At 48.9% G+C, this 12,656-nt stretch overlaps 1 protein-coding gene across 1 annotated transcript in view; it reads left to right on the top strand.

Annotated features, from left to right (window-relative positions):
* Positions 1–10,014: 10,014 nt before the first annotated feature.
* Positions 10,015–12,656, top strand: part of VSIG10 (V-set and immunoglobulin domain containing 10) — a 35,792-nt gene continuing 33,150 nt past the window's right edge. The window contains exon 1 of the mRNA XM_047088484.1: positions 10,015–10,226. Coding sequence (XP_046944440.1) covers positions 10,148–10,226 — 79 coding nt within the window. The 5' untranslated portion in view covers positions 10,015–10,147. The remainder of the gene's footprint in view (positions 10,227–12,656) is intronic.

Below are 12,656 nucleotides of genomic sequence, written 5' to 3'. Positions count from 1 at the left end.
CTCAGGTCATGGTCTCTCACTGTTCATGAGTTCGAGCCCCACGACGGGCTCTGTGCTGACAGATCAGAGCCTGGAGCCCGCTTCGGATTCTGTGTCTCCCTCTCTCTCTGCCCCTCTCCCAGTTGCACTCTGTCTCTCTCTCTCTCTCTCTCCAAAATAAATAAACATTAAAAAAAGATGGTTCCGAAAAGACAGACTGTACCCTGAAGTAGAGAAGATAAGCAACTGAAGGGAGACCAGATGTCCCCTGGAAAGAGAAAGTAAATTGATTACCAAGAAGATAGTTTCTGTCAAATAAGAACCATCTGCAAGATTCGAGAGTTGTTTTGTTTTTTTACATTTATTTATTTTTGAGAGACAAAGTGAGACAGAGCACGAGCGGAAGAGGGGCAGAGAGAGAAGGAGACACAGAATCTGAAACAAGCTCCAGGCTCTGAGCAAGCATTCAGCACAGAGCCGGATGTGGGGCTCAAACCCGTGAACTGTGAGATCATGACCTGAGCCGAAGCCAGTCACTTAGCCGACTGAGCCACCCAGGTGCCCCAAGATTCGAGAGTTTCGTGAGCAAGAGTTGCCAAAACAAATCCTCTCCCAGTACTACATTCAGTGTCCTCTTGGGCTGGGGCCAGCTTTCAATTTGTTCACTTGCCATTTACTGACCATCTATTATGTGCCAAGTCTTGTGCTAGATTCTGGGGATGCAGGAATAGATGAGACATTGTCCATACCTTCAAGGAGGCCTCAGGCTGGAGCAGGAAGACAGACATGGAAAGCAATGATTACCATTCAGATTTAAATTTCTGCAGGGTGCTAGGGGAACGCAGGGGAAGGGTACCTGCCCCTCCTGTATACACCATGGAACACTTCCAGGAAGAGGTGACCCCGTGAGCTTGAAGAATTGCTGGTAACTATCCAGATGAAGAAGGGAGCAAAGGGCATCCCTTGGAGTGGATAGAGCAAGAACAAGGTCGGGGGCTAGGGCGATGAGAGAAAACATGGTTTGGTTGAAACAGCTGTTGTCTGATGTGGCTGGAGTTTGGGGATAAGGAGGAGCTCCGTGAAACAGAGGCCACGCTGTGTTTGTTCCCCAGTATCCAGCACAGTGCCTGGTATCTGGTCAAGGTCAGAATTCCAGTAAAGACAGGGAACAGAGGGGAGGGGATGGCCTCCAGGGCTGGAGTGTGTGTCCCTGAAGGGCACGCATCTCTAAAAGAACGAACAAATCTGCTGAAAGGTGAAATGTCACATTCCTTGGGGTTTTGCCTTTTGGTGGTCTCATTTTATTTTTTTATTTTTTTAAGTTTATTTATTTGTTTTCAGAGATAGAGAGAGGTGGGGAGAGCTGGGGAAGGGCAGAGAGAGAAGGAGAGAGAGAGAATCCCAAGCAGGCTCCGCACTGTCAGCAGAGAGCCCCATGAGGGGATAGAACTCACAAACCATGAAATCATGACCTGAGTTGAAACCAAGAGTCAGGAGCTTAAAGGACTGAGCCACCCAGGCACCCCAGAGGTTTCATATTTGTAAAAATACAATGTCACTACTATTTTACCCTTGGAATGGGCAGAAATACATGTTGAAAAGAAAAAGGGGATCTAGGGATATTGAACCTCAGGGCAACTTACTTTTCCAAGAGTCTAATGTTCCATCTCCCTTCTGTTTCCACAAATGCCCTCTATCCTTTGAAAGCACCCAGCTGGCATCCTGCCTCTCCAGAACCCAGCTGAGAGCCGGGACTGCCAAGTCACAGAACCACTGTCCCAGAGCCCATGAAGGGATGGGCACTTTTCTCTTTCAGTGCCTATGTGTTCTGGTTTTACAGAGTGTTGTAACAAATTTAGTCATCTGGGTTCCAAGGAAGATTGTATATAAGTAGCAATTAAAGTAGCATATTGACTGGAGAAAGAAGCACGATCATATTAATAGTTACCAATAATCGGATATCTACTACATGCTGGGGGCTTTACTGGCACATGCCTCATGAAATCCGCCCAGTAACTTCCGGAAACTGAGGCTCAGAAAGGAGAGGATAGGGACACATAGAAACATCAGCAAATCTGATGCATAGGAGGACTGAAATCTGTATTCAGTGCCTCACCCACAAGCAGCATAAACAGAGAAACAGCAGTCTGGTGGGGTGCATTGTGTGGCTCAGTCAGTTAAACGTCCGGCTCTTGATTACGGCTCAGGTCATTATCTCACAGTTTGTTGAGTTCGAGCTCCGAGTGGGGCTCTGTGCTGACAGCACAGAGCCTGCTTGGGATTTTTTCTCTCTCTCTCTCCGCCCCTCCCCTGCTCACATGCTCTCTCTCAAAATAAATAAATACACATTAAAAAAAAAAAAAGCAAGCAATCTGGGGCCATTTTGTGTGGGTGATAAGTCCCTCTAGTTTTTACAGATAGCACAGGACACGACCCAGTGTTCAGAATGTCCACACACACAAAAGCTCATTGCTTGAACCGTCATGAGAAAATACTGCATTGTGTCCACTGGGCCCTGTTCAGAGTAAGGGAACTATGTGATACATTTCAGAAATATGTGAACTTGGATAAGTGGGTGAGTCCTGGCTTTGTCCATGAGCTGTGACCTTGAGCAAGCTCCTTGACAACGCTGGGCCTCCTCTCCTCCTCTAGATGGTGAGGGTTATTGTTGGAACCAATAATCTCTGAAATTCTTTGAGTTCCACGCAGCTTGGACCAACTCTTATCTTTTAGAAGACCTTGGCTGTGGGACCCAAAGTCCATTCAGGGCTGAGAGCGCCACCTGGTGATTCAAGTTCCTAAGTGAGATTTTCCCCTTCCTCCTGGCCTAGCCAACAATTCCAGGTTAAAACTAAGAGATATTGTGTTTTGCTCTTTTCCTAACCCCTTGCATTTGCTTTTAAATGTTGGAAACATGTGCATTTTCCTAGGAAGAAGGTACAAAGTTTTCACCACAAGGTTCTTTTTGTTCTTTTTTTAAAAAGATTTTATTTTTGGGGCACCTGGGTGGCTCAGTCGTTTGAACGTCCGACTTCGGCTCAGGTCATGATCTCGCGGTCCGTGAGTTCTGAGCTGTCAGAGCCTGTTTCAGATTCTGTGTCTCCCTCTCTCTCTGCCCCTCCCCCGTTCATGCTCTGTCTCTCTCTGTCTCAAATATAAATAAACGTTTAAAAAATTAAAAAAAAAAAAGATTTTATTTTTAAATAATCTCTATACCCAGTGTGGGGCTCGAACTCACAACCCCAATGTCAAAAGTTGCATGCTCTTCTGACTGAGCCAGCCAGGCACCCCTCATCACAAATTTCTTAATCCTTGAAGCATTCCCCCCACCCAATCCAAGTTTTTACTACTCTGAGTAAATGTGAGGCCCAGAACAGAAGTGATTCATTTTGTAAATATGGGCTTGAGGCCATGACTTTATTTGGAAAGTTATTTCACCTCTCCGAGCCTTAGCTTGCTCACTAGTAAAATGTAGGTAAGAATAGTACCCACTTGAGAAGTCTGTGCAGAGGATGGAAGGAGACATTCCAATGAAGATTGGGCATGGCAGGAGCAAATAGTATATATTATGAGGGAACTTTCTGGAAATCTGACAGGAAGTCAGCCATCCACTGGGAAAGAAAGGATGTGAGAGGTGACCATGTATTTACCAGTTTAGCAAGACTAAGTTCTCCTGGACATGGAATGCAAGAATCTTAAGGTTGAATTAAGGTTAACACATTTGGTGTCGAGAAATGGGATGGGACGTTTGCAGGTTGGGGAGACAGACCTGACACAATACTCAGATGCTGGAACCCTAAAAAGTTGGGAATTTCTGCTTCTATACCCCCAAAGGAGTTCGACTGAAATCTTAAGGAAAAGGAAAAATAATGGCATGAAATTCTGCCTGATCGAATTCGCATTCAGGTGCCTTGGCAAATGCAGAGACCAAACTAAGTAAAGAGACACAGGCTTTTGTAAAGGCCAGTCTGCTCACAGTAGAGCAGCGAGGGAAGGAAGAACATTTTCTTTCCAGAAGACATACATGGAGTGATGGATAAGTAAGATAGAGAAGAAACTAGGAAAGAGGTGCCCTGAGTTCTCTGAGTCACTTAGTAGCTTAAATGTTTATTGAATGTCCATCACCTGCTGAATGGATAAATAAAAATGTGGTATCTCCACACTTCTCACGGGAAGGAGACTGGGAACGGGGGAAGGTGGGCAGCAGACTTACTCTTAAGATACAATTTCACTATAAAATTGTTTGGATTTTTTGGGTAATTCACAAATAACCAATGAAATATCTCTGTTCTCCATCCCATGTGTATATTATTTTTTTCTCATCGTTCTCCCACTTTCCCATTTTTTCCTGCATTAAATTTCTTTTATGTTTGTTTATTGAGAGACAGAGAGAGAGAGAGAGAGAGCAAGCAGGGGTGGGGCAGACAGAGAGGGAGACAGGATCTGAAGGGGGCTCCGAGTTGTCAGCGCAGAGCCTGATGCTGGGCTTGAATTCACGAACTCCGAGATCATGATCTGAGCTGAAGTCAGATGCTTAACTGATTGAGCCACCCCTGCATTTAAACATTTTTTAAATTGTGGTACAATATACATAACATAAAACTTAACATCTTAACCTATTTAAGTATGCAGTTCACTGGCATTAAGTACATTCACCCTGTCAGGCAACCATCACCACCATCTGTCTCCAGAACGCTTTTCATCTTGCAAAACTGAAACCCATACCCAGTGAACACTAACCCCCACTTCCTTCCCCAGCCCCTGGCAACCACCTTTCTAACTCTTTCTTAGGAATGTGAGTGCACTAGGCACCTCAGGTAAGTGGAAACAGTATTTGTTTTTTTGTGACTGGCTTATTTCATTTAGCACAATGTCAGCAAGGTTCATTTGAATTTTCTTTTTTGTACCATTAATGTTTTATTACTTTTCCAGTTAAAAAGACTAGTAATTACTTGTCAAAAAAATCATAATGTCAACTTATAAGACTAAAGGAAAAAGCAGAAATCAAAACTTAGTGTAAAGTGTCATCACAGCTTTGTGGGGAAAAAAATCACACACGTTGGAACTCAGCAGAAACAACTGGAAGTTTCTAGTGACGTTAGTGACTATTTATAGATGGGTCATAGTTACATTTTATTTCCTATTTTTCTGTTTTTCATTGTTCCATGATGGGACCGACAGGCTTATAATCAGGAAAAAGCAAATGCCATCTAAGAAACAGGTATGTCAACTTTGGAAAAATGTTTCGTCCAAGTTTTCTCAGGAAACCCTGAATTTACTAAGTTCTTCTATTGCCACAGATTAAATATACTTGCAGCCATGAATCTACATGTCCCAATTGGAAGTTAGGAACATCACATTGATTTTGGCCAACAAATCGCATTCAATTGGTGAGTGTGAGATCAAAGAACAAGAGACCGATCAAAGAGTCTTTTCTACCCGAGTCATCTGTTTGGCTCCTGGGAAATCCAGCCAGAAGTCTGACGTTGTGTCACTGGGGGAAAGTGGCGTCTTCCAGGGGTACTGGCTCTCGACAGAGCTGATTGTAGATACAGTGTAGTGACGTCACAGTGACAGCCTGGAATTGGTTACGGCAGAGGTATTTACATCATGGAAACTGGCAAACACTACAAGTCAACCCTCGCCCCTGCCCCGGCCTCCCCTCCCCAAGTGACTACCAGCTAGAGAATCTGTGGTGAAATATTTGCCAGGTACTGCTAGGTGCAAACACACCTGTCTCAGGTGGGTGAGCCATTCCCCTTCCCTTCAGTCCCTGGCTGCTTGTTTCTCAGGGCACCAGATGGCCATTTCCTTGATCCGTCTGTTAGCACCATTTTGCTTTCTGTGTTTGGATCAGGCTTCCACATTCTGTGGTTCTTTGCCTCTCAGGGACACCAAACTTCACCCTCCTGTCTCGAGTCCAGAGAGGAGAGGCTGGGCTCCGTCAAAAGTAGTAGACTCTAGGGCGCCAGGGGTACTCAGTCGGTTAAGCGTCCGACTTCGGGTCGGGTCAGGATCACACAGTTCATGGGTTTGAGCCCCGCGTCGGGCTCTGTGCTGACAGCTCAGAGCCTGGAGCCTGCTCTGCTTTGGATTCTGTGTCTCCCTCTCTCTCTGCCCCTCCCTGACTCACACTCTGTCTCTCTCTTTCTGTCTCTGTCTCTCTCAAAAATAAACATTAAAAAAAAATAGACTCATCAGGGTGCTTGGGTGGCTCAGTCAGTTAAGGGGCCAACTCTTGATTTCAGCTCAGGTCATGATGTCACAGTTTGTGAGTTCGAGCCCTGTGTCGGGCTCCACACTGACAGTGCAGAGTCAGCTTGGGATTCTCTCTCTCTCTCTCTCTCTCTCTCCCTTTCTCTCTGCCCCTCCCCTACTCATGCTCTCTCTCCCTCTCTCTCTCAAAATAAATAAACTGAAAAAAAAAAACCATATTAGACTCATTTGACGGCTCTCCATGCTTCCATTTCCTCATTTCATCCTGCCATTCTCTTCTTGGAACTTCTCCAGGTTTCAGGAACTTTCTTGCTACAGGCTCTGTGTTCCAGTTCTCTTCTTCTGGACAGAAGGCAAGAGGGGAAATGGGAGGAGGGAGTGTCTGGGGAAGGTTTATCAGGCTTTCTTTCCCGGAGAACAAGCCGGGTTGCTTTTGTTGTTCCTTTTCCCCTGAGGTGCCAGCCTGTGGGTCCCAGGCCCATCCAAGTGGGTGTGGGTGGGATTCTGTCATCCACCTGTTTATACCTGTTGAAGTGAGGGGTGCCCAGCTGACCGAAGGGCCAGGCTGCTACCTGAGCTGCTCCCTCCCGACTGGCCTGCCCTCTCTGAAGCCCCCAGGAGAATATCTCGAGGTGGAACAGAGAAGCAGATTGTTGCTAAGAAACCTTTCAGCATTGCCTCCAGGGAGAGGACAGAGGAGGAGTAGTGAGGCAGAAATAATAGGTAACCTGATGGCTTCAGAGACCCAGGCTGCAGGAGGGCTGGCTACGGAGTCAGGCATCCTGTCTCTCCCTCAGACACCAAACAAGACAACCGTGCCTCAGACCTGGGTTCAAATCAGCCCCCCTCCATTCATTTCTTAGGCTACCTGGCCTCACTGAGCCTTCTGTGTAAATCCTGAGTGAGAATGCCTACCTCTCAGGGTTGTGCTAAGGAGTCAATGAATTAACGTAAGTAAAGCGCTTAGCCACAGTAACTTTTCAATTCACAGGAGGTGAAAAGGAAACAAAACAAAACCAGCCATGTGTAGCAGCCTGAGCAGAGAGGTGTTTGAGTCTCATGTTTAATATGTCATTGTGGGATTTAGGATTAACATGTGACTGTAGATGGGGGTCGATGCCTTAACGACACTTCATTGAGTCCCTTCCTACAAGTCGACTCTATCTTTCCAATGACCCACGAGATGCAGATCATAAAACTAAGGCTCTGAAAGGTCCCTGCCTTGTTAAGGACCCCACAGTGAACCCCCACGTCACTGGTCACTGTTCTAGACAGGGAGCTTTCTCCTGTCCAGAGCCACCTGAAATGCTATGGGACACCAGGGCAGGGCATTTCCTGACAGCTCCTGTCTCAGGGTTGGCCACAACCTGTACCCAGACCAGGGAGGGTGGGGGGTTTCCTGGGCTACAGAGCTGTCTTGAGACCCGTTCAGGGACGTGCCCATGTCGGCTGGCCCGGTAACACCCAAAGCATCTGGACCATGGCAGCTCATGCATAAGTGACAAAATTGAATTTTGCTTGGCAGGACTTGGTGTGGGACAAAGATGGGCTCCAGTCCTGGCTTTGCCACCAACCAGCTTTGTGACTTGGAGCTTACCCTCCTGGATCTCTAGGTATCTCATCTATTAAATGGGATTGCTTGTACAGGGGTTGTAGGGAGGGCCCAATGAGATTAAGTTTCTAAAGTAGCTTTGGAAAAAGTCCCCAGCCATGCAAACTACTCAGCATTGTCAACCATCCTGAAGGAAGTTGATCCTTGGGGGGGTGGAGAACTAACTGGTCAGGAGAACCTCACCTTTGACTCAGCAAATATATCAGGAGGGCCGGCTCTGTGCAATTCCTCTCTTGAGGTACCACCAGGGTCACAGAAAATTCCAGAGCCTCAGCTGGAAACTTGCCAGCTATTGATTTTACCTCTATCTTGTTAGCTTCAGGTCTGGAATGTGAGGTCAGGAGTTTGTCAGAAAAGCCTGCAGAGCTCCAAGACCAAAACCAATGAACCTCTCCTTTGTTTATTTAACAAATACATAGTGGGTGGTTAAGAGGTGCCAGGCACTGAGGAAACAGGAAGAGGTCAATGAGGATGAAATTTACTTTCCATCACAAGGTAGAAGATGAACCAACAAAACGGAAGGGAAAGGAAGAAAACTGTCAGGAGCTGGCTGAAGAGTTAAATCACTGCGGGAAAGAGGGGAGAGCCGTACAACTTTATGGCTCAGTTCATCAGGCAAAGCACACGTTTCATTAGTTTCAAGAGGATTTCATCATGGAAGAAGTATTTCAGTAAGGGGCCTTTGGGCAACAGAACAAATGATTTTTGTCAATAGGAACTCGTGGGTTTTGTCCCAATATTTTATTTTATTTTTAAAAAAAAATTTTTTTTTTCAACGTTTATTTATTTTTTTGGGGACAGAGAGAGACAGAGCATGAACGGGGTAGGGGCAGAGAGAGACAGGGAGACACAGAATCGGAAACAGGCTCCAGGCTCCGAGCCATCAGCCCAGAGCCCGACGCGGGGCTCGAACTCACGGACCGCGAGATCGTGACCTGGCTGAAGTCGGACGCTTAACCGACTGCGCCACCCAGGCGCCCCTGTCCCAATATTTTATGATGAACATTTTCAAACACAGAAAAGTTGCAGGAAGGCAGGCACCCATATACCCCCCTCCTAGAGTCTAGAGTAATATTTTACTGTACTAATTGCAATTAAAAAAAAATTGTGTTTACTTAGAAAGAGAGAGAGCAAGCCAGGGAGGGGCAGAGAAAGAGGGGGAGAGAAATCCCATGTAGGCTCAGAGCTGTCAGTGCAGAGCCCCAGGCGGGGCTGGAACTCACCAACTGTGAGATCATGACCTGAGCCAGAACCAAGAGTCCACGCTTAACCCATTGAGCCACCCAGGCACCCCACAATTTTTTTTAAAGGGGCTTCCTCCTAGGGCAGTTTCAAGTGTCAGCTCTTCCTGAGGATATAGAAACCTTGGTTTTCCTAGGACGGGATGGGATGAGGATGTGGCAGGGAAGAGGGATTTCAGCTCTCTGGGAATCACACTGGATGCGGTTGAGCGTGGTGGGGGGGCGGAGGGGGGGCAGAAAGCTTCCGAGAACAAGTTCTGCTGACCCCAGCTCTCGCTGTGTGGTCTCAGCTAGTTAACAGGAGAACAGGAGTCTCGTGGCCGCTTTTGGCTGGAGGTCTAAGGGATCATCTTTCTCCTGCTGTAGACTTGCCTTCGTTCTGCAAAGGGTAGGCGGGGACAGCCATGGCGGTCCTGGCGTCCGCCCGGAGCACAGGAGAGCACGGGAGCACCCTGGAAGAGCTAAGCTGGAACGCCGAGGGGACCCTGAATCCTGCAGCCGGGCGGCCCGCCTCTCCGGGTGCTGCAGCCGGAGCGCCCGGCGGGCCGGGGGCCGGGGTGCCGTCCTGCGGCAGCCGCAGGGCTCTGCACGGCCCAGCGGTCCCCGCGACTCCAGGCTGCCGTCCCGGGCGCAGTGGGCTCGGGGAGGGACCGGCCTCCGCGCTCCACCCCCGACCGGGCCGGACTCGGCTCGGCGCGCCCGGGCGCGCGCCCTTTGCATAAAGCCCTCCTCCCCGGCCAAGGTAGAGGAAGTTGGGCTCCCGCCTGGAAGGGAGGCGGGAGGGAGTCCGGCTCCTGTTGTTTTCCGCGAGCGGGAGTGGGTGGCGGGCGCAGAGGGCGGGGTGCGCCCTCCCACCCCGGGCCGGGCGCTCCGGGGCCAGAACCGCGCCGGGAGCCCGGCGCAGCTCCCAGCCCCGGACTTCGGGCTCAGCCCAAGCATCCTTCCTGGGGGCTGCGGAAAGCGGAGCTACTCGGTCGTTCCGAGGACTCGGGAGGAGCGCTCAGTACCCCGGGGGCCGGGGCCCTAGGGGCGGGGGCGCACGTCCACCCAGCCGGCGCCTGCACTTCCTGAGGAGCCCCCGGCCGGCATCGGGGGCGAGATGGCCGCGGGCGTCCGGGCGTCCCGGCCGCAGGTCCTCGTCTGCCTCGGGGTGCTGCTGGCCCGCTGGGTCGCCGCAGGTAAGGGGCCGCGATCCCGAGGGAGAAGTTGAGCTTCGCCGGGCCACGGTAGGGGAGGGGAGAGCCGGGGACCCAATTCCCTCCGACTCCGCGGGAGCCCGTTGTGGCCGCGGCCCCGCAGCCGCCCCGGGAGGGTCTTGAGTTTCCTGCTCGCTGCTCGGCTCTCTTTGCAGGAAGGAATTTTCCCGGGCGCCTGATGGAGGGCAAGATAGCCCCAGTCCCTTGGAGTGGGCAGCCAGCGAGGCTGCGGAGGGCCTGCGGAGAGGTGATGGGAAAATTGGGGAATTTGAAGAGGGAAATTTTGAAGATAGGAAAATTGAAGAGACACGTGTAGGGGGCAGAGTGGTGTTTTGTTTTGGGTTTGTTTTTTTTTTTTTTTTTTTTAAGGCGTCGGATGTAAATTTGCGTTCTGGTTTTACCTGCTGTATTGGGGATCAAACTCTAGGCTCCTTTATTTTTCTCTCCTTCCTCTGCCCAAGGTTGAACTCGCCTTACACTTGTAACCTGTGGCTTTCCCTACACACCCCTGCAAGCCGACCTGTGCAGACTAGCACATTCAGAACCCTGCCTTCCTCCTTCACCTAAAAAACAAACAAAACTGTTTTATTTTGACGTAATTTCACTTACAAAAAACTTGCCCTTGCACTTGACATGACCTCTTCCACTTGACATGATTGGCAGAAAGTCTTAAATGCTCCATCTGTGCTCTCTCTTGTAATAATAAGATCAGAGTGTTGCTTGAGAAAATATATAGGGTAAAAAAAAATTAAAAAAGCATTTTTGAATTAATTCACCAGTGAATGCATGTCTTTTGTGTGCAGGGCAGGGTGATGAGCAGTGAGAGTGAGGGCTCAGGTAGAGGGAAAGGAGATGGGCCCAGGAGGTGATGTAATTTGCCAGAATACTTGGAACCTTATTTTCTGTGTTGCCCAGTGCAGCTCACACTGCTGATCTCCTCTTGTAGGTTCTTAGAGGAATTGCACTTTGAGCTTCCTAGCAGCAAGTGCCAAAAGTTCCTAATGGTCAGGCTCTCATAAGATTTTTTGTTTTGGGGCGCTTGGGTGATTCAGTTGGTTAAGCATCCAACTTCAGCTCAGGTCACAATCTCACGGTTCGTGAGTTGGAGCCCTGCGTCGGGCTCTGTGCTGACAGCTCGGAGCCTGGAGCCTGCTTCAGATTCTGTGTCTCCCTCTCTCTCTGCCCCTCCCCCACTCATGCTCTCACAGTCTCTCTTTCTCTCTCAAAAATAAATAAACATTAAAAAAGATTTTATTTTGTTTTGTTTTCGGCAATCATTTAAAAGCAGTAAAATTTCCCATAGTCTAGGTTTCTGGTTTATCTGGAAAAATCAGATGATCTGGCAGCACAGGGCCTACTTTTCCACCTGGAACTGAGCAGTGGTCACCCCTTCTCCCTAGGGCATGTGACCCCAAATTTGTCCCATCTCTCCTGTTGTAGTTACCCCTAACCCCCTTCAGTGATGGGCCTTATGTGCTGACCCCTGCAGGCTTTGGACTTAATGGCCACTGTGCTAATGGAGAAAAGGAGAGGCCAGTCTCCAACTGGTTGTGTCCGGAAGTTAAAGGTGATTGTTCCCTTTTCTCTGGCTGTCTGCGGTGTTTACTGCTCTGTGAATATCAGGGACCTGGGGACATCAGACCTCTGCGTTGATATCATCGCACTGGAATGAACCAGCTTCTAGGCTGTCTGCCGCTCACCACACAGGGACACTTTCTCTACTGCCATGCCCAGTCATTTTGATACCCAGGCTAAGTTCACCTTCGTGTGTAGTGCTAGGAGGGCTTCCGTAGCTTGGTGTATTTTTGTTGTTTATCTTTCAAATTGGGAGTTATCTTAGGGGGAAAAAAAAACTTTCTCCTGTCACCTAACTCTAGACAGTCTTCATGCCTGCACTGTCACCTGAGCTTATCAATCCCAGGTCGTTCTTGGGGAGAAGTTGGTAGGAAAATAAGTGGGTACAATCCCCCAACTCTGTAAAGGATGATAATATGAGGGCAGCACTGGGAAGTGGTTGCTCATGTTGCTTTTGGGTCCATATTCTGAATTTAAGGTTGGTGGCCCGGGGCGGGGAGGGGGGGCATTCGAGGACCCTCTAGATACCGTGGGGACAGCTTCTAGTGACACAAACAGTTGTCTCATTGTCTCATCTTGTCTGGTTGGGTGACCAGATGTATGAAGACCTCAATGGCAGTCCCAGCTCTCCCAGTGACTTGTGTGGGCCCTTAAGTAAATCACAGAAGCTTTGTGAACCTCAGTTTTCTCATCTGTAAAATGAGGACTTGGCCCGCCTCATCTTGACCCCAGCACTCAGGACTGCCGCATCTCAGGATTGAGATGACCTCCAAGGTCACCTTCAGCTTCAGTGGTTAAAAAGAACGGAGTGAGCGAAGCCAGGAGAAGGGGAATGCT

Source organism: Lynx rufus, unplaced genomic scaffold (assembly GCF_022079265.1).
Source record: "Lynx rufus isolate CCGP_SWC_20201006 ecotype Redwood Valley unplaced genomic scaffold, mLynRuf1.p SCAF_24, whole genome shotgun sequence".
Classification (NCBI taxonomy): Eukaryota; Metazoa; Chordata; class Mammalia; order Carnivora; family Felidae; genus Lynx; species Lynx rufus.
The sequence above is the reverse complement of the archived record's forward strand: the minus strand, read 5'-3'. Positions and strand labels throughout refer to the sequence as shown.